The sequence below is a fragment of the Corythoichthys intestinalis genome, chromosome 17 (genome assembly GCF_030265065.1).
Source record: "Corythoichthys intestinalis isolate RoL2023-P3 chromosome 17, ASM3026506v1, whole genome shotgun sequence".
NCBI lineage: Eukaryota > Metazoa > Chordata > Actinopteri > Syngnathiformes > Syngnathidae > Corythoichthys > Corythoichthys intestinalis.
Window position 1 is genome coordinate 33,801,212 of NC_080411.1, and position 27,561 is coordinate 33,828,772.

Below are 27,561 nucleotides of genomic sequence, written 5' to 3' on the forward strand. Positions count from 1 at the left end.
GACTCTACTCAACGCATCTAGTGCTGTATAAACGTGATATCCATGACTTCTGACCTAATTATCCGCATTTGTGGGGCAGCTTGACGACCTGAAAGAGGACAGTTGGTCCAATTTGGCGGCTGGACCTCGACTTCGCAGCCCTCCCCAATCAACGACCGACGCAGAACCTTCTTTTGTTCTAAATTTATTCTAATTCTTTCCTTTATCACAGTAGAGGATCCAATCCCGTTATTTTAGCGCCACAAAATGTATCAGTATATTTAATTTCACTGTATGCCTCCCTAATAAGTAAAAGCCGCTTTTTTTTTACATTTTCAATCTGGTACTTTTGATTCAATGAAAGATACCCGGATTTTATCATTTGATCACCATGTGTACATATATCTAGTCTTTAAATAAAGGCTGCTTTATCCCAGCAGTACACCCAGCCAAAGAAGAGTGATGAACATAAATTAATACAACTAGATTTACGCAGTTAACACAGTAATTCAGTTGTTCACTGCCAATGATAGTATTCCCCCCCCCCAAATACCAATAACGTCAAATGTAAGGCAGATAATTGCAGAATTTTAGAAAATTGGATGCACGATCTCATTAGTTGACGCAGATTTTGAAAAGTAGTCGTGTGAAGAGCTGCCAAAGACGACTTCTATTTCTCAGATGCTGTCCACTTCTAAAATTGACTACACCCTGAGTTAAATGGAGAACTTAATTCTGCCCCTGATATGAAGTTATTCAACCATATAATGTAATTAGAATTTCGTTCAGTATTTCATGTTTTCTACTTATAATATATATTATATATATATATATATATATATAGAAAAAAGTAACATTTTTATTTTCAGAGGACAAAATGGCACATCAAAATCAGATTTCCTATGTGCGTCAAGCTTGAAACTCCGAAGGAAAGACGCGTTGAGAGCCTCTGCAGTTTTAATTTTTACTAGTAGAGGTCACTGATAATGAAGCTTCATGTACTAATTTTCAAAGCGATTTGCCTAAATTGTTTGAAGCTTCTTAATAAGCTTCATTGCCCATCACCCATAATATTATGTAATTAAATATAAATCAGGTTTTAGAACAAACCTAAATGAAGAGTTTTCAAAGAACCATAAATCCCACAATAGAATAAAAGCTCCAAAACCAGAATTTGTGTGGTCCTTAAAAGGACCTTTGTTGTTGCTGACACACAGACGAGGGCTTTAACCTCCGAAACCGTAGAGAGTACGTCCTTGTCTCTTCAGAGCGTAAACCACATCCATGGCAGTTACGGTCTTTCTCTTGGCGTGCTCGGTGTAAGTGACGGCATCACGGATGACGTTCTCCAAGAACACCTTCAGCACACCACGGGTCTCCTCGTAGATGAGACCAGAGATGCGCTTGACGCCACCGCGACGAGCGAGACGGCGGATGGCAGGCTTGGTGATTCCCTGGATGTTATCGCGGAGAACTTTGCGGTGACGCTTAGCGCCTCCTTTCCCCAGACCTTTACCACCTTTTCCTCGGCCAGACATCGTTATGCAATTACAGCTGAACGTCGAATGGCTTGAATGGCCGAGGACTGAGCTTCTTATAATAAGTAAGCGGACCTGAATGAGAGCAGTTGACGCAGTTGCTTTGGGGGCGTCACTTATAGCTGCCCTTCCCCCAAGAACGCTCTTTTGTCTTTACAAATTAAACCTTTATATATTAATGGTGAGATTTTTACGCGTTGATTGCGATTAATTACAAAAGATTTAACCAGTAAAAATCCGATATAAAATATGAACGCATTTTAATCATGGATTACGCTCCAATCACAGAGCCTTTAAACAACTGAACTTTTGTCAGAGCACAATTTTCCTAAATCAGCTAACTACAAGATGTATATTTGTATAATTTTAAATTTGTTTTTGCCAATTTATATAATGTGCTGGTCTTTACATAATTTACCCACAAAACACGCATTTAAAAAGTACATCAAAATATATCATCAAATGAACTCGATCTAATGAAAAAGATTGAGAGTACAAAGAAAAGTATAAAAAATATTTTTTTTTTTGCTTCGGTAACTGGTAGTTTAAGGTCAATCAAATAACTGCTTAAAGAAATTTATATACTTTATGCCATTTTTTTTTTAAACCATTTAAATGTTTTAAAACAGCATTTGAGATCTGTCAAGTTTTTGCCAAATGAGTTTTTCTCGTTTTGTAGAATCATATTCGTATATCAAATAAACCTTATTCGATCTAATTAAAATGGATTCAAATATAGACAATTGCAATTGTTGATTTTACAATTCATTAGATTTTTATTTACACTTAACGTCCAAATAACAACATAACACAACAATTGAACAGATGATTAAAAAAAAAAAAAAAAAAAAAAAAAAAAAACTAAAACGCTATCCTACAGTGGAGTTGAATAATTCTGAATACAACAGATGGTACAATATTCAATAAGGAGTCCTAAACTTATATAATACTGCACTAGACCGGCATTATTAAATACTACTGTTCTATATACCTTCAAAATAAATAAAGCATAAAACATGTAAAACTAAATTGATTAACCTATATTTTGTGCTACCAAAATAGCTGTTAGTTTTAGTTGTATTGTTGCACATATTATGTATTACTTGATGTGTTTTGATGGAGTTATACATTTGAAATAATTTCTCCTTTAGTTGCAAATGTAGTGGCTCTTAAAAGAGCCGTTGTGATTTGGAAGAGAAAGCTTATGCTCTCTCCCCGCGGATACGTCTGGCAAGCTGGATGTCTTTGGGCATGATGGTGACTCTCTTGGCATGGATAGCGCACAAATTGGTGTCTTCGAACAAGCCGACCAGATAGGCCTCACTGGACTCCTGCAAAGCCATAACGGCAGAGCTTTGGAAGCGCAGGTCGGTCTTGAAATCCTGTGCAATCTCCCTCACAAGACGCTGAAAGGGCAGCTTGCGGATGAGCAGCTCAGTGGACTTCTGGTAGCGGCGAATCTCACGGAGAGCCACGGTACCGGGCCTGTAGCGATGAGGTTTCTTGACGCCGCCGGTGGCCGGGGCGCTTTTACGGGCCGCTTTAGTGGCCAGCTGCTTTCTGGGGGCTTTCCCGCCGGTGGATTTACGAGCTGTCTGCTTGGTTCTTGCCATCTTCGAGCTTTTTTTCTCGCTGAGGGAACGAAATGACTGAAGAACGCGATCCCGCTCGCTTTTAAACGCTTTGTCGAGCGGCAAATGAGTGACGCTGCCTTAGACCGGTGCATCCTGATTGGTGAACGAGATCATAGATATCACATGTATATGGAAGTAGATGCATGATGCGCGCTTTGAGCAAAACGTGACCCTATTGTTGGCGGTTTTGTTTCCGTGTTAGTTCAATAAACGCATTGGAATGCCTCTAAAAATTGCTCATGAGTTTTTAACCGACTTGGGTTTTTTTTTTTTTTTTTGTAAACGTCAGATATGCAGTATACTTAAGCCTTTCAGGGACTTGATTGCAACAGTGGACAGATAGTCTAAAGGTGATACTTAAGCCCTTTTACCCGTTTTGGTCACAAAAAAACATTAGCAACTTTATTATCTTTAATATTTAATAATTACTGCATTGGTAATATATTTATATATAGCCTATATTTTTAACAAAATACTAAATACATTAATAATTAGCAAAATGTTGAAAAAAGCTTAACTATCCAAATTGAAATGGATGAAGAAAAAAAACCACTCTGGTTTCAGCCCCAAATGAAACCCTTTGCCGTCAACGGCAGCCTATGAGTTAACCAAATGGCCTGAAAGGGTAAAATATATATATATTTGAGCATGAAAGGATTCTAAATAAATATATTTTCAAAATCCAGCCTGGATCATAGCTATGTTATTACTGTTTGTTATAAACCAAATTGTTAGAAAATCAGTAAGGATTTAGCCGATTTAAGAGTACAACTGAGAAAATACTGTAACCATTTTGACAAACCTTTCGGAAAACTCCAGATTTTAAAATGGCCGCCATTCGCTGAACTCACCGACTCCCATTTTACACATCTAGCTCGCTATAATGAGATATCTAAGCACGAGACGGAGACGTCCTGATTGGTGGGCGAGATCAGTGCACCCTCATTGGTGGACGGTTTAGCCCCGCCTAGACTAGACCCGTCCCGCCACAAGGCTCGATGCCAATTGGGGAATTTTTTTTTCAAATTGTCCGCGAAAATGCAACCCCCCTCTCCCCAATGAAGGCTTCTCTTCTGGTTGGTTAGACTCCCAACATCCCGCGTATTTTGCAGCTATTAAAGCAGAACTTTAACCGGCGAGAGGCACATTTTGTCCCAAGTTTTACTTCGGAAAGAAATCTTCAAGATGAGCGGAAGAGGCAAAACCGGCGGCAAGGCCCGAGCAAAGGCCAAGACTCGTTCATCCCGTGCCGGACTGCAGTTCCCTGTCGGTCGTGTCCACAGACTCCTCCGCAAAGGCAACTATGCCCAGCGCGTCGGTGCCGGGGCTCCCGTCTACTTGGCGGCGGTGCTCGAATACTTGACCGCTGAGATCTTAGAGTTGGCCGGCAACGCCGCACGCGACAACAAGAAGACAAGGATCATCCCACGTCATTTGCAGCTGGCCGTCCGCAACGACGAAGAGCTCAACAAACTCTTGGGTGGAGTGACCATCGCTCAGGGCGGCGTGCTGCCCAACATCCAGGCCGTGCTTCTGCCAAAGAAGACGGAAAAGGCTGCAAAGGCCAAGTAAATGACCGACACCCAAACGACCACGTCCCCAAAACGGCTCTTTTAAGAGCCACCCATATTCCTTTATAAGAGCTTTAATCCTTTATTGTCACACATATGATGTACATAATTTTGCAAAATTAGACCGGTGAGTATTCTATTTTCAAGAACTGACATACATTTGGCGAGTTAAATTTTTAGGCCTTTGACGAAATTTGATGGTTCGCGCAGAAGGGAACCACGCGGTGAGACGTCATTTTTTTAAATTACCGTTGTTCGGCCATTCCTTACTACGCTGCGAAACGTCTACACAATGCTCAGGGCGCTTGCGCATGCATTCACACGCATGCGCGCATCTGTTAGAGGCGGCGATTACTATTTTTGTTTTTATTTCATTATTTAGAACCTTTTCACAGCCTCAAAGATACTTTTTGCATGTATTACCCTCTCATACTTTTAACCATTGTGTTTTTTTGTTAGCTTTGAAGCAGTTGACCACATTAGTCACGTAGCGTGTTTAAACCGTCCTTATTTGATATAACTACAATTAAGTATTTTCTGCAGGCAGTTTTTTTAGTACCTTATTCCTGTATGCATCTAAACAAAACAAGTTTAGCGCGCACGGTAGTACTTTAGGTGTCAAATTCGACTAATGTAGACGTTTCGCCGATGTAGGATATTTTGGCAGAACACAGTTTCATTGCCTCAATACTTTTTAGCAAGCGATTCTCGCTCATACTTTTAGGCGCTCATACTTTTAAGCAGTGTTTCCTTGTGGTAGCTTTAAAGCAGTCTTGACCACATTAGTCACGTTGCGTATTTAAACCAACCTTAATTCATATTACTACGTTTTTGTTTTTTTGTTTTTTTTAAAGACATTTTAGTATGTTCTGCCTGTATGCATCTAAACAAAACAATCCGCCTCTTGTAGTTGTTTCGACTGTGTGGGACATTTTAGCAGAACACCATAATTACCCGATTTGAATTGTATGCGTACATGTTGAAAGTTCGGTTACGTTGCTACTGAACTGGCATGTTAGCGTCTCGCCACGTGTGAGATGTGAACTGTATGTCTTCGCTAAACCAAATCCAACAAAATAATTCAAAAAATAAAAATACGCTAGATTCACTATTTTCTGTTGCATATCCAGATTTTTGTTGAATCACCTCGTGACAAGTAGATTTGCCTGCTTTTGACACAAATTTCTAGATTTTTCTCAGAAATTGCTATGAATCGGCTCTTGAAAAATTTGTCTAAAAAGGTACTTCGACAGTGATTCCTATTAAAAATATTTTTTACCTGTATTAATATACACTATTAAATAGTAACAAATTAGAACATTTTCAAAGAACTACAGTAAATCTCCCATCACGCTTATCAGTGAAACAAGATGCCACTAAAATGTCTTCCAGGCTTTTTAAAAATTTATTTTTAATATGAAAATACTGAGTTGGAAAGGGAAACATTACCTTCAGCAGGATATTGTATTTTTTAAAATTGAAATAGGGGAGTTTTAAGGTGTGATTGGGCTAGTACTGTCCTTCCAATCTGGCAATCCTGGATGACTATGGCATATTTGTGCCACAATTTTTAGTAAGCAATGATAGATTTTGAGCACAAAAAATATTTTGAGGAATCAATGGGTAGATTTTCTAAAAATCAGAATTGAGCTGGTAAAACTTGCATGCAGTTATGGCGCACAGTGATTTTTTTTGCTCAATATTTTCTGTGCTCAAAATCTATGATTGCTTGCTCCCATCTTTAATGCTCGCTCGAAATATTTTTCTGTGCTCAAAATCTATCACTGCTTGCTCAGAATAGTGATAAAAACATAACACCATGTATAACTAGTACTGTACTTTATGATGAATAAGAATAATGAGACAAAAACTGCAATGTTAATGGATTAGCTGCCATTGATGGCGATAGACATCCAATCCATTTGAAGTGGGAGGGTGGCAGCAAAAGAGCGTACATTCATTCTCTGCCACCCTCCCACTTCAAATGGATAGGACGTCTATTAGTGATAAACTAATTGGTCGTAGGGTGCATCCCGGCCAGAGGGAGAACAATTTTTTAACATGTAGTAGCACTGTTTTTGTTTGTTTTGGAACCAATAAAAACACATGGAATAACAATCTGCTTTTATAATTCACTTTCCATTCCACACTTTCACAGGTTTCTTTTTACGACCTTTCCTGTTGTTTTTGAATTTCTTCTGAGAGCCGCCACCACCCTGGACCTAGAAGACAAAAAAAATGTTAAAATTGAAGCATAATGTTTAAGTAGACTTTGATGAACCTTTTTAAGTTACTTTAAATATCACCAATATATATGTATTTGAGATTTTTTGCAATTTTTTTATATTGGGGAAAAACAACAGTTTTTGGGTATCAATACAATAATAATTGATTGAAAAGCAATAAATTGTTATTCTTAAATAAAACACAAACTATATGAACATTTATAAATATTAAAACACACAATACATAATGAGTCATTTTAAAGCTAGTAAGGTGAAGAATATGAAATAGGTAAGAAACCCAGTGTCATTTTAGTTGTGTACCTATTAAAACCCATTAAAAGTGTTAATTTGATCCAAAATGACTGTCATCTTGTCCTGAAAAGTGTGCATGCAACAAACTTGAATCCAAATGATCATTCATTACATCATATTATCATTGACAATCAGATTTTTCATAATGGGTGTCATTTTAAATGTATTCTTAGTGTAGAATCTGAAGTGCATATGCAATTGCCTCCAGAAATCTGAACATGACATGCTTTGATTTTGATATGTCCACCGGAAGTACGTTTGCTAAGCCACTAACCGTAAGCTTTACACTTAGTAAAAAACAAAAACAAAGTGCACTTCGCTTTCGTCATGCATGTGGTATCAGTAACAGATTTTTTCCCCTTTTGTTCGCATCGGTTGTAAATTCTTTAATCCAGCAAGTTTTCATGTTTGAAGTGTCACCACAATTCTGCGTTATGGAGAAGACTGCCAATGTTTTATAGCAGGTAAAGTGGTTAGTACATTGCCTTTTTTCCATTTGCCTCAATTTAGCAATGCTAACGTTTTACAATGTTTAATATAGAAGTGTTTCCTTATTTTGTATGTCTGAACTTTAATCCTGCAGCGTGTCCATGGCCAATAAACATCTGTGAAAGCTATTGGAGTCTCATATGCAATCAACATGCACGTGTGCCGAGTGCATGCAGCGAACGCGCGCGGCGATAAATCGCAGCCGGGAAAATTACCGCCCTCATTTTTATTTACCGTGCGATAGTTTGAATTATTGCATATAGTGACAGGCTGAGTCATTGGTATCGGTGAGTAAATAATGTGACAAGGTTAAAAATAACGTGTCAATGCTTCACAATATACTTTTCGAGATCTAGTTACAAACTGCTGATCACCCCACCCAAGATGGTTGTCAGTGACGCGCATATGTTCTTCTTCTGGCTAAGATGCACTCACCCGCCAATTAATTTATCACTAGTAAACGTCCAGTCCATTTGAAGTGGGAAGGTGGCAGCGAATGAACGTTCATTGGATGTCTAGTGATCTCAATGGCAACCAGTGAGTTAAAAATTTAAATGTATTCTTCCTCTTGCAAAGATACAGCTTCACACCAAGTAGTTTACCACTAGTGGACATCAAATCCATTGGAAGTCCAATTGGATTGGACATCTAGTGCCGTCAATGGCAGACAATGAGTTAAGCAGTGTCTTACCATGCAAAGCTAGCAATGATTTTACAGTCAAGTGACTATGCAGTATTTTTTTCTAAAAAGAGGGTATAAGTATGTCAGTACAGTATCAACATCACACAACCGGGTGTCAAAATCTAGCCTGGTACACCAGACTCACCGCTGTTCCAGCTATTGAGTCTGGCCACCATTCCCGAGGATACAATTTCCAGGGCGGAGCAAGCCACAGCAAACAGACAGCGGAGTGGACCAATCAGCGACGGGCAGGGCAGATGTCACGTTATTAAAGCGACGAGGGCAGGACCAGGGACTTGCGCGCGGAAGTAAACGTACGAGGAGAGCGGAGTTTATTCAACATGGCTAGCGCGGGACAGACTTGTCAATGACTCGTGTCGATGTGTTTTTGGTAATTTAAAACTGATTTTACCTTGGATTGGAACATATTCTCGGCTCTCCTGTTCAGCTTTGTTGTGGAGACGACTTCCGACGCGCAAGAGTGACGTTGCTCGTTAAAAACACGTCACGCAAATAAACGAATCTGATTTGTCGATTGATTTTGTACCTGCTCGAAAAGGCTGTTAATGGGATGGTTCCCAGACTATTTCTCTCAGTGTTTGAAAAATACTGGGAGAAAAGTCTGGCAGAGCCAGGCAAGTCAAAATCAGTATCCCCCAAAAAATGGTATAGGTGCAATACTTAGAAAAATGCAGACCTTTTTACGTTTCTGCACTGCTTGCATGTCCACTTCCATCTCATTGTCCTCATCTGTTTGGAAGTCATCCTCATCCTGACACACGTCCATGTCCGGGTTTTTAAAGGTGAACATAGATGCTGTGACAGAAAACAGTATTAATAAATGAAAATATATAAATTAAATAGTCGTGGTGTACGGGGGCTGACGGGGGTAGAGGTCGCTCATGCTGTCCTCCGAGTCGCTGCGGCCTTCGTCGTCGCTGGAGGACGGCTCCCATGTGCCATTGCCCTGTTTGGACTTCCTTCCCTTTTGGACTTCTGTGCTCGTGTCCTTCGGCCTTTTATTCTGTAGTCGGATTGGGATGAATTCAATGCCCTGCTTCACGCATTCGTCATCTGGGGCAGCAAAAATATCAAGTCAGTGGCTGAAAATAAATCGAATTTTAATAAAAACAAAATACAGGAATAGATGGGAGCAAATCACATTTAGCGAGGGCCTTCTTGAAGCGTTTCCCATTGACATGTTTTAATACATGGTGAGGCTGTTTGTTGAGGTGTCTGAGGGTCAGTTTACAGAAGAGCTGTTTGCTGCAAGAGAAAACATGAGCAATTCTGTCATTTCCATGGTAATAAATTTGATAAGTATTTGATTGTAAGTGCGTGAGTGAGTTCTCACGGTTGTTTTGAGCTCGGCACAATATGTGGTTCATACTGGGTGTAGTTGAACTCTGCTTGGCAGCACAGCTTCTCATACTTTTTCCCTTTGGTGAAGTTCTGCAGCGTCTCGAGGGAGCACGGAAACTCGTGGCCGTTCAATGTGCACTTTATCTGGCCGGTCATTTTAATTTCATACAGTCAATAATCACAATACGATCCAAATGGGTTGCATGCGACTACACTAGCAACGCGGCAGCTGATCGCTAGCATCACACGATTTGTTTCCGTTACGTGTTTCCTCACCTTTTTGCTGTCAGTCAGTTGGAAAAAAGGTTGGCCGAGTAGGAAAGCCTTCACGTCCGCGGGTAAGTCATCCATGACTATTGAATTGAAAGATATTTTGATTTCGGAGAGGATGATCGCAGGAAAGCGCTCTCTACACGTGCTGGGCTACATTACATGATCTTACGTCATCAAAGAGCGACATTGAGATCACAACATATTGAAATGATTGGATTTTTTTTTGTTGTTGTACTCAATCAATATTGTATCCGTTTAACACAATTTAAAATGAGGAAACGATTCTTTATTAATGCGCTATGTTAAAGAAATAAATTATTGTCAAACCATTTCCGCCATTTCAGTCAGGTGACCGATTTTACTAAAGAGTGACAGTGAGCGATATTCCACTTTGTTCTCATTTCCATACAAAAATTACCGTATCAACTTGTTTGAGATAATGCATTTCCAATATGATAACACAATAGCCACACAAACAATACAAATTTGGACCACAAAAATAAAAAATAAAAATACATTCATTAGTTTTATGTGGGGTGTGAGTGCTCTTCTTCCCGCACAATCTTTGGGAGTTGAGCTTCACATAAACCCTCTCGTTACATAAACAGTGCAGTTCTGTATTTCAAGTCAGATTTTCTGCTACGCGTAGATAAAAGTCACTTGTAGTTTTGTTGATTTCAAATATACGCCCGTGTACAAGTTAGCGAATGGTCGTACGGTACCTACTTTGTACAACGCACTTAAAATCACGGTGTTTTATCCAACCTTATCTGTAATATTACATTAATAATCTGCAATGTCTGGACCAAATGGAGATCCTGACATCTCCACTGATGATGGTTTCATCGAAGAAGGTGACGAATTTAGCGACGAGGGTAAAAACACTTTACATACTTATGTTTTGTCACGTGATTGCTACATTCATGGGTAGAGGGTGTTTCATTAGGTACTGCAGTCTGACGTTCCAATTCATCCCACAGAGTTTTCAACAATCAACTCTATGCTGGACCAAATCAACTCATACCTAGACGGCCTGGAGGAGAGAAACGACGCCCTCAACAGTAAAATGCACGAACTCTTGGAGTCCAATCGGCAGGCCCGGCTGGAGTTCAGAGCCCAGCTGGACGAGCAGCAGCCAGAAGACGATCCTTCCGCTTCACCGGGCGTTGAAGACCACCATGAAGACCAAAGAGAGGCTTGCAACTAAAAATATGAACTGAATTGAATTTGCTCTGTAAACTCCCTAATCTACAGTATGTCAACTGTGTGATTCGTGATTCCTACTGCTAACATAGAACAGATGTTTTCCCTGCATTAACTGTCATGTATGTATATATCAAAATATTATTTTCTTTTAATGATACCTGGAAAGTAAAGAAGGAGTTCACATGACTGGGGAATTGTTAGGACATTTTAATATAAATTAAAAGAATCTGAAAGAGAGGAGAGAGAAAAAAAAAAACTTCCAGCATTTGAGACATGAGCAATACAATGTGGCCCTAAATAACTACAAATGAGGATGGAATATTTCTGGAACCGTTCATAACAAGGAAGTGATAACAAGGAAGTGATGCATTTGTGGAAAAATAAACTCTTTCTGGCTTTAAAAAGAACTGTTAAGCATTTTTATCGATCAAATACAGACACATCACCCATTAAAATGGCACAAACAAATGGTCTGACATAAACTATAAAATATGAGCGGTCTTGTGAACAGCATCTCAGTGTTTTTGAATAATGGATTGGACATTGATTTCTGTCACTGGCATTCAAGTAAAAAAAAAAAAAAATGTCCTGGACAAGATGCACCCTCTCACTAATGAATTTATCACTAGTAGACATCCAATCCATTTGAACAGGGAGGGTGGAATGTTCATTCATTCGCTGCCAACCCTCCCAGTTCGAATGGATTGGACGTCTATTGCTGCTGACAATGAGATATTTGGGAGGGGGTTTATGTCATCTGTCCTTTGTCTTTTTATGACCCTACAAAACGTGCCTGGTTTTGGCTAGGGTCGATTTTTCATGGTCTCTTCTTCATTCGTGTTGTCAGTACAGACTGGCAGATGTGCAATATCAAAAGGTAGTTGGTTTTTAGTCCCTTGTGTACCGCTGAGCTTTGACGTTGATTCTGTGGTGCTGGAGAGGAAATCTCTTTCCAGAGAGTCTGTGATGGCTCCTGTTAAAGAGCTGCCGTCGATGTCAGTGTTGTTGCGTTGTTCGCTGACTGATTCTTTATGTCTCTGAGTACAGAAAGCAGAAAACTATGTTAAAACCTTTTTTAAAATGAGAAGACAAAATACTTATATTATGTCCCATTTTCTTTCTACCTTCACTGAATTAACCCTTCAAGAAATAAGTGGGTTGATAATGACCCAGTAACGTTTTCTTGAAATATCTTTGTAATAAAAAATTGTGATTTCGTATTCCATGAATTCCTCAAAATCACGTTTTTGTTATCATTCCATTTATATTTCTTAACTTGTCAGTTATACATTTTAAGAAATTCGGGTAGTAATACTAAATCTACAAATTGTCGGAAATGGGTCAAAAATGCCTTTTCATGCCTTCTCTATGGAATCCAATGTGAAACTGATTTTTATCAACTGTGGCTCTCAAAAATAAATAATGTGTCTGGGGACCACACAGATAATATCAGAAGTGTCTTTAATTTTTTTGTAGGCCTTGATCTCATCTTTACATCAGGTGTGTCTTAAGTCCGTCTCGCGAGCCATTTGCAGCACAGTGTCCGTATTTTTTCCCTGCGGTTCTTCAGTTTTTTGCATCGTATACAGTAATATTTTGTTGTTGTTGTTGTTGCCGTTTTCACAGATTTTGAATTTTTTTTTTTGTTTTGGTGGAAGGGGTTTTTTTGGTTTCTCACCGCTTTCACATTTTCCCCGCAGTTTTTGAGTTTTTGGGCTTTTCCATTTTTCGTAGCTTTTAATATTTTTGTGGTTTATGAGTTTTACTTTCTTTTTTGATTTTTTTGCTGATCTCTGACTTTTTTGGCATATTTTTTAATTCAAGTTTTTTGGGAGCGGTTTGCGTGGTTTTCACAAGTTTTTATTTTTGGGGATTGAGCCACAAAAATATGGATTCTGGGCCACAAATGGCTCATGGGAAAGACTTCGGACACACATGATAAAAAGGACCAAAAAAAAACATCAAAATACTGTAAACACACACATATCTTCAATTTGTGCTATTTTACTCAGAGTAGGATTCTACACAGAGCTCATTATATCAAAGCTAGGCTGGCTAAATTATTTGATACAGTTTCCTCCACTTGCTTGATCGATGTAAGCAGGCTCCGGCCGATTATGCTCACATGTTCTGATCATGCACTTAACTAACTTAACATTGGTCCGAAATTTTTGCCGTTTTATCAAAGATCACAGATATTGTTCCAAATGCCTTAACTGCTCTGTTTAGTGTGGCTCCAGCTGCATGTTTTCTACCTCCTCAGAAAGGGGACCCTCAAAGCATTCTTAACCTTGTTGGCTAGGAGACCAATTCTTTTGAGATGGAAGTCTTCAGTCCCACCTACGCAAACCTATTGGATCAAAGAGATGCAGTATTTTCTCGAATTGGAGAAAATTAGATTGACGTTATGTGAATCAGTTGGGTCCTTTGAGAACGCTTGGAATCCTTTTTTGTCGTATTTTAGAAGCACATATTGTCATCTCTGAGTGGATTTTTGAACTATGCCAGGAAAACTACATATGAGGGTTTTATTTATTCATTTACTTTTTCTCAGTTTGGTTGTTTTGATATGTAAAAAAAGAAAAAAGCGCAAATTGTGCTACCACATTTGCCTGTACTGCAAGGGATCATTAAACAAAGTTAAATAATAATAATAATAATACTGTAAAAATACACTTTTTATGAAGTCTGTTTGGCCCTTATTCAGGTCAGTTATTCCTGAAAGCCACAGTTGATAACAATTTGTTTCCCACTGAATTCAATAGAAAATGCATGCAGGTCATTTTTGACCCACTCTGTCAAGTCCAGTCACTCATGCTTCTAGGGGTTAAGCCTGTTTAAAGGTTGTAGTCCTACTCCCATTCCTCGTGCAACAAAATGTTCTCGTAGCTTACTTTGAGATTTTCAAAGTGCTTGAGGGACTTGCAGTGTGTGTGTAAGGCTGACGAGTCAAAGTGGTAGAACTTGTTGCAGAGTCGGCAGATGAAACCGGCCACCGGCATGAAGAAACTGGACCCTGTGGAAAAAATGGCTTTTAAGGAGACATTGTGCATTTTTTTCACAATAAAAAAAAAATCCCAAAATATTTTGGTTACATGCTTGTGATATGTTGGTCAAAATACAAAAAAATGTATAAATAAATTAAAACATCACACTTTTCTGATCATGACAGCAACATCTAAAATTCATAATATTCATTATACATGGCAGTGAGTCAAATTAGGCTCACCGTAGATTGTGCCGGGGTCGTGCTGCTCATCTCTTGCCATGTCCTTCAGAGTCACTTCTTTACCTAAGCTCCATCCATCCTATCAGGAAATCAATGGTTAGAAGATTTGATTGGTGATTAAAAAGCGATTAATAAAAAGTACCTGGTTCTCAGGATCAAGATCTTCTTCATTCGGGTCGAGCCTGTCATCTTCCTTCTCTTCCTCAATCTCAACGCCGTCAACTCTGCCTGGTAGTTTCAATGAAAGGCCCCAGCTCTCTATTTCCTGGCGACAAGCAAGACGGTTCAAATATATGGGATGCTTACTAGTAGTAAACTAAATTAAATGACTATTACCAAAATATATTTGAAGATATAAATTAGTTTATCACTAGTAGACATCAAATCCATTTGAACTGGGAGTGTGGAAGCGAATGAACATTTGTTGGAAATGTATGGGGAGGAACCAACGCTTCTGCTGAAAAACTGGCTGATAACTTGATTTTGAATTTTTTTTTCGTGAACTAGGCGAATCAGACCATAACTGTAGGACAATTAGCATTTAAAATTTAGGTTTTGACCATTGCAAATGCAGTTTTTAAAAATAAATAAAATTAAAAAAAACTTATTTTGGGCACAATCAGAATTTTTGTAACGTTTAGTTAACCGTGTGGGCTGTGCAGCGTGCTGAAAAAGTGGACGGAAAAAATATGAATATTATAATGTATGTGTGGAGGTTTGCAAAACTAGCTTGGCCCTTGTTTACATTATGCGTGAAGATACCTTCTCTATTCTCTGCTGATGCTCCTGTGTCTGTAAGTGTGCCACAAATAGCTTTGAACTCCTGAAGTGCTTCTTGCAGACGCTGCAGGACAACACGGCAGCTTGACTTGCAAGCTGAAGACAGAAGGACATTGGATATTTTGTAGCTTTTTTCTTTATATGTTTAAAGGAATTTGGTCAATCACTTGTAAAATTCCTATAGAAAATATTAGGTTGTGCACTGTTATAAAACAACCAGCAGTATGTTAATTAGTGTTGAACCGATACGAACACTGGTATCGGTATAGATACGGCACTAGAATGACATCATCAGTATCCGGGACTACTAATAAATAATGTAAAACCAATAGTCAGCTTACTCTGTGCTCCTCTGTACGCCGATGATCCAATATGCTGATGGAGTAGTGAGCGCAACAGGTAGCACACCAACGCTGCGTGTCTTTTTTCTCGCTTTTGTAAAATAACAAAGACCGTAATAATATTACAGCAGACTCAAGACACAAACGAGGTTATAATAAAACATACCCATCTTTACTGGCCCCCTGGAGAGTCTCGTGCAGTCGTGGCAGAAGTGTGACCAAGCAGGCATTGCTCATGTGCTGAATCTCCATCATCCTCTGCTGGTGGGAAACGCTATTCATATGACTGCGAAAGTTCTTCAAGGGAAGAAAAATATGCACATATGCACAGATAATTTAGTAAAAGTTTATATTTGGCTGATGATTATCTGGTATTTGCCGTACTTCCTGACTGTGACAGGTGATGGTGCAGAGGTAGCAGTAGAACTTGTTGGCACCTTCTGCAGCACTCCCCTCTACATCCTGTTTGTGTGAGGGATCAGTCTCACCCATCACGGTAGCATGGCTGTCCTCGACTCTGTCAGCAGCCCTTGAACCCGGCGTACCACCGTCTTCCTCGAGAATGACGCAGTCTGGAAAACAGATGCAATACTGGAACTCGATCCACCAATAGATGTGACATTTCAACAAATTCTTAATTTACCATTAAGAAGAGGATCCTGTTGAGGGTCTTCAGAACTGATTGAGCACAAACAAACAGATAACATAAAAAGAAGACAACTGTATTACATTTCTACAACTAGGGTGGCAAAATACATTAGATGTCTAAAAAAATTGGATAAAATATTTTTTTGTTTTAGAGTATGAAACTATTTTTACTCTCCAAATGTCTCCATAGGTCTTTAGAAAGTCTTGCCTTTAGCTAGTGTGTGCTTTAGCACAAGACAGTCACAGGAGTTACTGTCAAAATATTCCAGTGCAGACCCTGGACCAGAAATTTACAGTTAAATGAATATTTTTACCCCACCCTTCCATCTTCTTTCTTTTGAGGGCAGGTTCTTCATTCTGTTCCTCAAAACTACGTGGGGATTCATCCACCCATTTCACAACACCATCTGTAGGTTACAACCAAACACATAAACACCAAATTTGTTGTCAAAAACAGGTATTCATTTCACGTTTATTCCCATTCTTCTCTTTGTGCATCAACCTAGCATGGTCAACAAGGATATGCCCCCCCCCCCCCTAAAAATTACCGTATTTTTCGGACTACAAGTCGCACCTGAGTATAAGTCGCACCAGCCATAAAATGCCCAACGAAGAGAAAAAAAAACATAAGTCGCACCGGAGTTTTGGGGGAAATTTACTTGATAAAATCCAACACATAGAACCGATGTCATCTTGAAAGGCAATTTAATATAAAAATACAATAGAGAACAACATGCTGAATAAGTGTACAGTATGATTTTACATGATGCATGAACAACGAAATGCGAACATACTGTCCTCACCAGGACGCTACCACTCGGTCCTGGCTATACAGCGAGCTAAACTTCCAAATGACGATGCTGGACGTCCGTGTAATTTGCTGAATCAATTTCGTCCACGATACCAAACAGGTTTGCATCAACTTAAATAAATGATAATTAGGTGCTATTACAGCAATGACACAAACGGTTAGCATGCGTTCGCTAGCATTAGCACATCGTTCAAACAACCACACAACTGGCTCTAAGTGTCCGATCGCGGGTGGAAAACACACAACAACAACAGAAAAGATGATCCACACAGGCGTTGCCTCTGTAGAGATATTTTACAAGCATAAACAATGAACGTAGGTTCACAGCCGTGTCTCTCTCTCGCTCTCTCTCTCTTGCCCACTCGCTCAGAGACGCTGCGTAGGTGTCCATTTTCTTCTGGCGTGTGAGCGCTCTTCTTCTTGTAAACAAGTGCGAGTGTGCCCCCACGTGGGTCAAAGCGCCACAAACTAAAAGCATGCATTTCAATATAAAAAAGTCAATGATATAATTGAACACACAGTGCCAAAGGCAGAACGCAAACGTAGCAATAGCTATTAAGAGTTATTCAGATAACTATAGCATAAAGAACATGCTAACAAGTTTACCAAACTATCAGTGTCATTCCAAAACACCAAAAAAAAAAGGGAAATGATATCGTGTGTTAATAATTTCACACAGAAGCCGCTCCTGGGTATAAGTCGCACCCCCAGCAAAACTATGAAAAAAAACTGCGACTTATATTGCGAAAAATACGGTAGTTATTTTCTAGAGTTAAACATCTACCTGTTTCAGTTTCCTTGGCCTTGTTATCTGCTGCGATGTCATCTGTGCACCCATCAACCATCTGCTTGCTGTCACACTTCTTCTCCGGCTGGGGAGTGACGGCATCCTACACAGAGAGACATGTGGATTCAGAGTTCGTCAAAGAGCCCATTCATTTCATAAGGCAAAAACATTTCAATTTTTCAAAATGCTACTTGCCCTACAGGTTTTGTCAAATTCACATAATTCACACATTAAAACATTCACAAAATCAAGACGGACAAAAGTTGCCAGACAGTTTTGGCAAACAAAAAAAATACAATTCTACAGAAAATTTAACAAGGAAGTAAGTCAAGTAACCTGAAAATTCCCCATAATTAACAGGAAGTGATCACTCCACGGAATTTCTCCAGAAATCGCATTTTCTTGTTTATAAAGCTCCTGCGATTACCGTGCTGGTGTCGGTAACAGAAGAGGTGCTGGCTATGCTGGTAGCGGTTGTGGTGAGGACAGCATTATTGTAGTAGCAGCGATGGGAAGGTTGGAAGGGCCGAGCGGCAGCGGGGAAACCCACAAGGGGAGACTTCATTGCAATGCCCATGGGAACCGGCCCCAGGAGAGACCTGTTTGCTGATGTGAAAAACTGACAAAACTGCTGTCCAGCAATCCCAAAACCCCGCATGTTACCTACAAGACAACATGAGATATGATAAATACACCATTAACTGTAGGTGAGTTAGTTTATCTTCGAGGTTCACCCTGCATCTGCTGCATCATTAAGGCTCCCTGCAGCATGGGATTGGGGCTAATAACGGTACTTTGAGTTGCTTGGCACAGGTTGACCATTCTGGGAGGAGGCGTCGCCGTATGTGGAGGTACTGTGATGGCTCTGGCGAAAATGACAACAGCAGAATTGGCATGAAATTTTCTGAGTAGAAACAGATTCAAACTACCAAAAATGTAATTAAGGCAACATTAGGAGAAATTGTAATATTGAGCGAAGAAAGGCAAGAAGTGAAAAATTCACTGGCCTTATGAAAAAAAATATTTTTGCAAAACTACAGCTATAAGACTTTCTTAACATTAATTGATTGGCTGCCACTGATGAAACTGGATGTCCAATCCATTCGTAGTGGGAGGGTTGACAGTGAATGAACGAATTTTGGTAATGGTTTTTTAGTATTTTTTCCGAATATGGAGTTGAAAATTTCCGTACTGTTTTAAGTTTATGTTATGGCCAATTTCAACAAAGTTATGAATACCAGGAAATAAAAATGGGGTTTGGCCCATTTAAAATCACAGCAGAAGGACTATTGGACGCACACAATTGGACATCTAGCATCATCTTGAGAAGGTGACAAGTGCTTCTTTCTTTAATGTGGTATGCGCAGCTGCTAACCATTTTGGTTAGGGTGACCAGCTGTTGGAAACGAGAACTTAAAAAGTACATACAGTATTGCACAGCATGGGCACGATATTTCTTATTACTTTCCGACACCGGTGATCATTTTAGTGCCGTGTCGGTATCAATACCGGTACTACATTAGTTGTAAGTGGTAATTTCACAAAAGTTACGGTTTGGCCAATGTAAAACCCAGGCCCGTGCGGTCCATAAGGCGAGCTAGGCAAATGCTAGGAGCGTTGCAGCGTCCAACAGGGCGTCAAGAAAAACGTTCAAATAATATTTGAGAATAGCATTATTCAAAAAATTATACAAGACAATAAAACAAAAGAATAATACATATAGTAATAAGTCTTTAAATAATAATGAAATAATTTTTCTAATGCGCCTTCTGCCTGTTTCACTGTTTCCTGTGATGCGGTAATTTCACCACGGTCTGTATTCTCACCCATTTGTTGTTGTGATGAAAAAAACTTTTTCAAAGAGTTTAGATGACTTACTGCTAAAGCTAAATTATACTGTATCATTAGCCAGGCCTGTTGTTTTAGAAATATTTTCAGTGTTCAGCCAGCTGTGGATTAGTGTCAGTTTAATTTACTCCCCCTCCCATTTTAGAGAAAGTTGGACAAAGTGTATGGGGTAGTAAAATTGTGTCTTACTGATTTTCATGTGATGTGAAGCACTTTTACCTTGTGTTAAACTGTACTATTTGAATAAATGTGCCTTACCTAAATGTGCCAAGGTTTATTAAATAAACACACCATTAAATATGCAATTAATAATTTCACAGTTCTGCGGTATCCATCCATCCATCCATCCATTATCTTCTGCTTATTTCGGGGTCGGGTCGCGGGGGCAGCAGCTTTAGCAGGGAAGCCCAGACTTCCCTCTCCCCAGCCACTTCAGCCAGCTCCTCCGGCGGGATTCCAAGGCGTTCCCAGGCCAGCCGAGCGACATAGTCTCTCCAGCGTGTCCTGGGTCGACCCCGGTGCCTCCCGCCGGTGGGACATGCCCGGAACACCTCTCCAGGGAGGCGTCCAGGAGGCATTCGAACCAGATGCCCGAGCCACCTCAACTGGCTCCTCTCAACGCGGAGGAGTAGCGGCTCGACACCAAGCCCCTCCCGGATGACCGAGCTTCTCACTCTATCTCTAAGGGAGAGCCCGGACACCCTGCGGAGGAAACCCATTTCGGCCGCTTGTATCCGGGATCTTGTTCTTTCGGTCACGACCCACAGCTCATGACCATAGGTGAGGGTAGGAACGTAGATCGACCGGTAAATCGAGAGCTTCGCCTTTTGGCTCAGCTCCTTCTTCACCACAACGGACCGGTGCAGAGTCCGCATCACTGCAGACGCTGCACCGATCCGCCTGTCAATCTCCCGCTCCCTCCTACCCTCACTCGTGAACAAGACCCCAAGATACTTGAAATCCTCCACTTGGGGCAGGATCTCCTCCCCGACCCGGAGAGGGCATGCCACCCTTTTCCGGCTGAGGACCATGGTCTCGGATTTGGAGGTGCTGATCTTCATCCCAGCCGCTTCACACTCGGCTGCGAACCGCCCCAATGAGAGTTGGAGGTCACGGCTTGATGAAGCCAACAGCACCACATCATCTGCAAAAAGCAGAGATGAAATGCTGAGGCCACCAAACCGGACACCCTCAACGCTTCGGCTGCGCCTAGAAATTCTGTCCATAAAAATTATGAACAGAATCGGTGACAAAGGGCAGCCTTGGCGGAGTCCAATCCTCACTGGGAACGAATTCGACTTACTGCCGGCAATGCGGACCAGACTCTGACACCGGTCGTACAGGGACCGAACAGCCCTTACCAAGGGGCTCGGTACCCCGTACTCCCGGAGCACCCTCCACAGGACTCCCCTAGGCACACGGTCGAACGCCTTCTCCAAATCCACAAAACACATGTAGACTGGTTGGGCGAACTCCCATGCACCCTCAAGGACCCTGCCGACGGTGTAGAGCGGGTCCACTGTTCCACGGCCGGGACGAAAACCACACTGCTCCTCCTGAATCCGAGATTCGACTTCCCGACGGACCCTCCTCTCCAGCACCCCTGAATAGACTTTACCGGGGAGGCTGAGGAGTGTGATCCCTCTATAATTGGAACACACCCTCCGGTCCCCCTTTTTGAAAAGAGGGACCACCACCCCGGTCTGCCAATCCAGAGGCACTGTCCCCGATGTCCACGCGATGTTGTAGAGGCGTGTCAGCCATGACAGCCCTAACACATCCAGAGCCTTTAAGAACTCCGGGCGGATCTCATCTACCCCCGGGGCCTTGTCACCGAGGAGCTCACCAACCGCCTCAGTGACTTCAACCCCAGAGATCGAAGAGCCCACCTCAGAGTCCCCAGACCCTGCTTCCTCAAAGGAAGGCGTGTCGGTGGAATTGAGGAGGGCTTCGAAGTATTCTCCCCACCGACTCACGACGTCCCGAGTCGAGGTCAGCAGTACAGCATCTTCACAATACACAGTGTTAATGGTGCACTGCTTTCCTCTCCTCAGACGCCGGATGGTGGACCAGAATTTCCTCGAAGCCGTCCGGAAGTCGTTTTCCATGGCCTCGCCGAACTCCTCCCATGTCCGAGTTTTTGCCTCAGCGACCGCCGAAGCCGCAGTCCGCTTGGCCAGCCGGTACCTGTCAGCTGCCTCCGGAGTCCCACAGGCCAAAAAGGCCCGATAGACCTCCTTCTTCATCTTGACGGCATCCCTTACCACTGGTGTCCACCAGCGGGTTCGGGGATTGCCGCCACGACAGGCACCAACCACCTTACGGCCACAGCTCTGATCGGCCGCCTCAACAATGGAGGTGCGGAACATGGCCCACTCGGACTCAATGTCCCCCACCTCCCCCGGGACAAGGGAGAAGTTCTGCCGGAGGTGGGTGTTGAAACTCTTTCTGGCAGGGGATTCCGCCAGACGTTCTGCGGTATGGAGTACTAAAAGTGCCATGGATTTAAATGCAAACATTTGTTATTAAATGTGTTATTAATCCATTAAAATGGAAAAACCGTTCATGTAAAAAAAAAAAAAAAGTCAATTATTTTTTTTATTATTAGCATATATTATTGAATTCATTATTAATGGATGGTGCTTTGTAGTTGCAGTGCTTCATGAATTTATTTTCTTTTTCAACCTCGCTCATCAAAATTAGTGCCCGGGATCCGAATACCTGATTGAGCCAGATACAGTAGGCTGCTCAAGTTAGAATAGAATAGAACATAATAGCCCTTTATTGTCATCATACGGTTGTACAATAAAAATTGTGGAGCATCTCCCTTTATAGTGCAGGACAAGTAAGAAATCTTGAAAGTGGCTTGCAGGAATAAAAGTATAAAATCTAAATAAATATAAAATATGTATGAGGTAGTCCTATGGCAGGCAGTGCAAATAATTGAGGGGAAGTAGCAGCAGTTGACAGTGAAGGCATTGAATATTGCACGTCAATAAGTACTGCACATAGTATATGTGTGAATCAGAGGTTGCGCTAGACTTTTTCGTTGTCTGTCATTTTGACTGACAGTGTCATAAAAATCCGGTCATAATCTATTTTTACCCGTCACTTACATTTTTAAAATGATAATAATGACATATTCAATAGTATTTAGTTTTCATTCATTTTTAATTAATATTCTGTCCGAACAAGCTTAACAAGAGGCAAACAGACAGCGGAGTGCACCAATCAGCGACGGGCAGACGTGCCATTAGCAAAGCGACGAGGGCAGGACGAGGGACTTGCGCGCGGAAGTAAACATACGAGGAGAACAGAGTTTATTCAACATGGCTAGCGCGAGACAGACTGTTGTCAATGACTCGTGTCGATGTGTTTTAGCTCATTTAAAACTGAATTTACCGCGGATTGGAACATATTCTCGGCTCTCCCGTTCGCCATCCGTGTTGTTATAGAGACGACTTTCGGCGCGCAAGAGTGACGTTGCTCGTGAAGAACACGTCACGCAAATAAACAAATTTGATTTGTCGATTGATTTTGTACCTACTCGAGAGGCTGTGTCCCAGACTTTTCTGTCAGTGTTTCAAAAATACAGGGAGAACAGTCTGGCCGTGCCAGGTAAACACTCAGTTGCCTTGACATTTTTCCGAGTAAGGCCAACGACGTCATGCATCAAGAGAGACAATAGCTAATTAATATGCTTGCCACCCTGTGGTCTGGGGTGTGAATTGCAACCTGTCAAAATGACAGATGGACTTCAGTTTTTTCCGTCACCGTTTTAAAAAACCGGTCAACGACGGAAAATATTCGGTTAACGCGACCCCTGGTGTGAATAGAAGTTAAGTTGCAGAAGTTGACAGTGAGGCATTGAATATTGCACTTAGTAAGTATTGCACATAGTCTATTGTGATCATCAGAGATCATTAGTAGAACCACCAACAATAGTCGCACACTATTTTCTGTTGCTGACAAACTGACTAACCCACAAGCCTTGATACCTCAGGAATTGGCATCTGAGGTGTCCTGTAATGATTTCGCGGCAGTCTTTACAAACAAAGTACTAAAGATTAGACAGACTGTGTGCAACTCCAGATTAAAAATTGTTACACTAAATGCCTCCCAAAATGTCCCCACGTCAATCTTAGACAGTTTAGCCTCTTGGACTATGCCACTTTAACAGAAATTGTGTCAAAATTAAAGCCCACAACATGCTGCCTTGACATCCTTCCTTCAAACTTTTTCAAAACTCTTTTTCATTGCAAAGCTCCATACATACTTCAGATTATAAATACTTCTCTCCAAACAGGAGAGTTTCCACAGACTTTAAAAACTGCAGTAATAAAACCTCTCCTAAAAAACCTAATCTGGATGCCTCAACCATTAGTTGACAGGCCAATATCAAATCAGACATTCCTGGGGAAAATTATCGAAAGGGTTGTGTTCGAACAGATCCAGACTTTTATGATGCAAAACAATCTTTGTAACTCATTTCAGTCTGGATTTAGGCCACAACACAGCACCGAGACCGTGCTTATCAAAGTCCTAAATGATATTCGTCGGAATACTGATGCAGGCAAATCATCTGTTCTGTTACTATTGGATCTCAGCGCCGCATTCGACACGGTTGATCACGACATACTACTCAACAGATTGGAACAGTGGGTAGGGCTTACTGACACTATTCTTCAGTGGTTCACATCCTATTTACATGATAGGGATTTCTTTGTTTAAATCGGAAACCATCAGTCAGAACGAACCAAATTCACGTGTGGAGTCCCTCAAGGGTCAATTCTTGGACTACTCTTATTTAACATCTATATGCTTCCCTTAGCTCAGATAATGGAACAGTATGACAACTCCTATCACGCCTATGCAGATGACACACAACTGTACATTTCTGTGTCCCCACATGATTATAGTCCCTTAGTCTCCCTGAGTAAATGCATTCATCAAATCAATGAATGGATATGCCAGAATTTTCTCCGGTTAAATGTGGAGAAGACAGAGGTGATCATTTTTGGGCCAAAAAAGGAAAGGTCAGGAAATTAGAATACACAATATTCTAATTTCCTGACTGTCTCAGGAAATTAGGATATTGTGTATTCTAATTTCCTGAGACAGTCCTGTATATATACACGGGACTGTCTCAAAAAATTAGAATATTGTGTATTCTAATTTCCTGAGACAGTCCAGTATGTATTACATGTATATATAAACAGATTTTTTTTCATTGACACGGCCACATTGTGTTGAAGAAACGTATGCGGCGACCCGTTGCCGACCATTACGGTACGTGACGTCACCATTTTGTTTCGGTAATACTTCACTTTAATCGGCCGAATGATTTCGTCTGTGTTAAATTCTGCTTTTTTCACTCTTCATAAAGCACAGAATTTAGTTTCTTGAACTCATTTGAGTCGACGTTTATTGCAGCTCCGCAATTCGGACCATAAATAATGTAAGGACACACACTTCCTGTGTCCGTCAACTATATCGGTCCCTCGTGAAACTCAAACCCAAATTACAATAGTTCCTTTGGTTACTGTCGTGTTGACAGTGATGAGCTCTCACGGATTTCCGACTTACGTTCTGACTTTAATTTTACCGTATCAATCCATGGAATAAACATTTATTCATCATGAGGAAACGAGCAAGTTATACACCAGCCTTTAAAAGAAAAGTCACATCTGTTTTGTTTTCTCCTAGATTCTGGTAAGTTGGAGAAATTGTCAAATCATATTATTACCGTAAATATAGTCAGTTTACGGTAATGTTTTGAACTACCAATGTGCTATGCTTGTGCTGTGTTTCACCAGTCAGTAAAATGACATCTCTGTATCTGTACACGAGCTCTGTTTTCTTGTATTCTTCTATTTATTGGTGCTAAAATTAGGGTGCGCGTTATAAACGGGTACAATAATTTTCCCAAGATTTTACAAGTAAATTTGGGGTGCGTATTATACACGGGTGCGCCTTATATTCGGGAAATTACGGTACTTGTTTTCTATTCCTCTTGTGCTTATCTCCATTGCTGATTTCAATTATTATTAGTAGTAGTAGTTTTTGTTTTATTTATTTATTTTTATTCTATTTGTGATTAAATGCGATTTTTATGTATAATTTTATTTCCGATTTTGATTGTCTTGGTTTTTACGTTGTATTGATTATAATGTGATTTTTTATGGTCTTCATGTGATGTAAAGCACTTTGAATTGCCTTGTGTTGAACTGTGCTATATAAATAAATTTGCCTTGCCTATTGCATGTAAATGAATATTGGACATTGGGTGACGTGGTGTTACATATGGCTGTCCTCAGGCTGTTTGTTCTTTCTTTTAAACACCTATAGCGTCTCCCAGAGGGGAGCAGTTCAAACAGCTGAGAACCAGGATGTGAGCTGTCCTTGGGGATGTTTAGGTGCTATTATTGTTATGTCATGCTTGTTTCCCAATCAACAGCTATTTGACTAATATAATGTAAGCAGTTCAAACAGCTGAGAACCAGGATGTGAGCTGTCCTTGCGGATGTTTAGGTGCTATTATTGTTATGTCATGCTTGTTTCCCAATCAACAGCTATTTGACTAATATAATGTAACATCCCACTTTCTTCTCTTTGTAGATGCTCTTCTGAAATATTTTCCTTCCACCTCTTTACATCCCGGGCCATATTTTACAGTCACCTTATCCACATCAGCACAAAGTCCAAGAACGCCAAGTCCAGTACCTTCCCACACAAAAACTGCCATTGGAGAAAGAATTACAGTGTGATTTTTAAAAATATTTGTAGTGAAAATAGCTATTGTTTGGGGGGGGGGGGTGTTGGGGGGGTGACTAGCAAATATGTTGCCAAATTGGTCGGGAACGGCCCTGGTAAAACCAGCTGAATTTTGAAGCAACTCTGGTGTGTCTTAAATGAAATACCTTGAATACAACAAATAAAATCTTATATGCATGAAAGCCCAGACACCTAGTTTTCCCGAAGGCGTGTAGCAAAGCCCCAGGGTCTCGTTAAAAGTCTTACCGTGTTGCCTGGTGATGATGATGGCCGACATGGTGAGCTGGAGTGGGCTGTGGCGGTGCAGAAGGCGGCCGAGGAGGAGGCGGTGGAGGCGGTTGGTGGAAAAGATGTTGTATCTGCCGCAGGTGCTGGTGGTACTGCTGCTGCTGCTGCTGTTGGTGGTGTTGGGTGCGAGGGTTGAACATATCGAGCTCTTGTTGCCCTAAAAATTGCCAGAGCTTCTAAAAGGGAACAATAAGCAAACTTTCAATGACAGTCGCCTCGGGGTCACAACAACAGGTCGCTTTCATAGGTCGCGATGACAACTAGCTAATGTTAGCACGCGAGCTAATTCCAAAGTAAGTTGGCTTTCAGTTCCGTTGCTGTCTCGGCAACGAAACCAAGCGACTCACAGCAAAACGAAGAGCCGTATTGTCACTCTAACTAGGCACAGGATAAATTAGAATAACGTCGCCATATTACAATTAAACAAAGCTAAACATCGGACTCAGTAGCCGCAGCCAGTCCTTTAGCCTAGCCAAATGAAAATGGACTACGCGCACAGTTCCAATGCTTCATGTCAAAACTCCATGGATACGCCGTCGCTGCTTACCTCCCAAAATCGAGAAGATTGTTGTTTATTTTATCCTTTAAAAGACAACAGCAGCATAATTGACATTTACTAAGTCCTTTTGAACGCAGCTGCTACATTCTGGACTACAACAGTCTTCTGCGTTTTTGCACTTTTGTGCTCTCTAGCGGTCGCCTCCAAAACAGTGTTGTCTACATTTTATGACTAGTTTATCATAAGACTTCACTTGATAAAAGATTTCACGTTGCTAGTTTACCG

At 40.9% G+C, this 27,561-nt stretch overlaps 5 protein-coding genes across 7 annotated transcripts; 2 read left to right on the forward strand and 3 right to left on the reverse strand.

Annotated features, from left to right (window-relative positions):
• Positions 1 to 922: 922 nt before the first annotated feature.
• On the reverse strand, positions 923 to 3,281 carry LOC130905921 (histone H3-like). Its single transcript, XM_057819713.1, has 2 exons — positions 2,802 to 3,281; positions 923 to 1,533 (listed from the first exon to the last, which is right to left on the reverse strand). Exons 1-2 carry the CDS (start codon positions 3,128 to 3,130, stop codon positions 1,206 to 1,208), a joined length of 657 nt encoding a protein of 218 aa, XP_057675696.1. The 5' UTR covers positions 3,131 to 3,281; the 3' UTR covers positions 923 to 1,205.
• An 812-nt stretch (positions 3,282 to 4,093) lies between these two features.
• On the forward strand, positions 4,094 to 4,741 carry LOC130905919 (histone H2A). The gene has a single exon (XM_057819711.1). The coding sequence runs from the start codon at positions 4,337 to 4,339 to the stop codon at positions 4,721 to 4,723; it is 387 nt and encodes a 128-aa protein (XP_057675694.1). The 5' UTR covers positions 4,094 to 4,336; the 3' UTR covers positions 4,724 to 4,741.
• Positions 4,742 to 6,834: 2,093 nt separating this feature from the next.
• Positions 6,835 to 10,895, reverse strand: surf2 (surfeit 2). 2 transcript variants are annotated; one of them, XM_057819710.1, is made up of 7 exons: positions 10,848 to 10,895; positions 10,069 to 10,145; positions 9,785 to 9,936; positions 9,593 to 9,696; positions 9,316 to 9,504; positions 9,128 to 9,246; positions 6,835 to 6,944 (listed from the first exon to the last, which is right to left on the reverse strand). In XM_057819710.1, the coding sequence occupies exons 2-7, from the start codon at positions 10,141 to 10,143 to the stop codon at positions 6,855 to 6,857; spliced, it is 729 nt and encodes a 242-aa protein (XP_057675693.1). In that variant the 5' UTR covers positions 10,144 to 10,145; positions 10,848 to 10,895; the 3' UTR covers positions 6,835 to 6,854. The 2 variants fall into 2 exon arrangements, with proteins under 2 accessions (XP_057675693.1, XP_057675692.1); XM_057819709.1 differs by lacking the exon at positions 10,848 to 10,895 and having other exon boundaries at positions 10,069 to 10,262.
• On the forward strand, positions 10,627 to 12,695 carry bbln (bublin coiled coil protein). Its single transcript, XM_057819712.1, has 2 exons — positions 10,627 to 10,940; positions 11,046 to 12,695. The coding sequence occupies exons 1-2, from the start codon at positions 10,862 to 10,864 to the stop codon at positions 11,270 to 11,272; spliced, it is 306 nt and encodes a 101-aa protein (XP_057675695.1). The 5' UTR covers positions 10,627 to 10,861; the 3' UTR covers positions 11,273 to 12,695.
• On the reverse strand, positions 11,448 to 27,487 carry ciz1a (cdkn1a interacting zinc finger protein 1a). 2 transcript variants are annotated; one of them, XM_057819706.1, is made up of 15 exons: positions 27,325 to 27,487; positions 26,736 to 26,953; positions 18,602 to 18,732; positions 18,295 to 18,530; positions 17,865 to 17,970; positions 16,589 to 16,676; positions 16,265 to 16,299; positions 16,006 to 16,193; positions 15,788 to 15,918; positions 15,622 to 15,712; positions 15,263 to 15,376; positions 14,643 to 14,765; positions 14,501 to 14,579; positions 14,166 to 14,287; positions 11,448 to 12,308 (listed from the first exon to the last, which is right to left on the reverse strand). In XM_057819706.1, exons 2-15 carry the CDS (start codon positions 26,915 to 26,917, stop codon positions 12,075 to 12,077), a joined length of 1,860 nt encoding a protein of 619 aa, XP_057675689.1. In that variant the 5' UTR covers positions 26,918 to 26,953; positions 27,325 to 27,487; the 3' UTR covers positions 11,448 to 12,074. The 2 variants fall into 2 exon arrangements, with proteins under 2 accessions (XP_057675689.1, XP_057675691.1); XM_057819708.1 differs by having other exon boundaries at positions 26,736 to 26,950; positions 27,325 to 27,465.
• Positions 27,488 to 27,561: the final 74 nt, after the last annotated feature.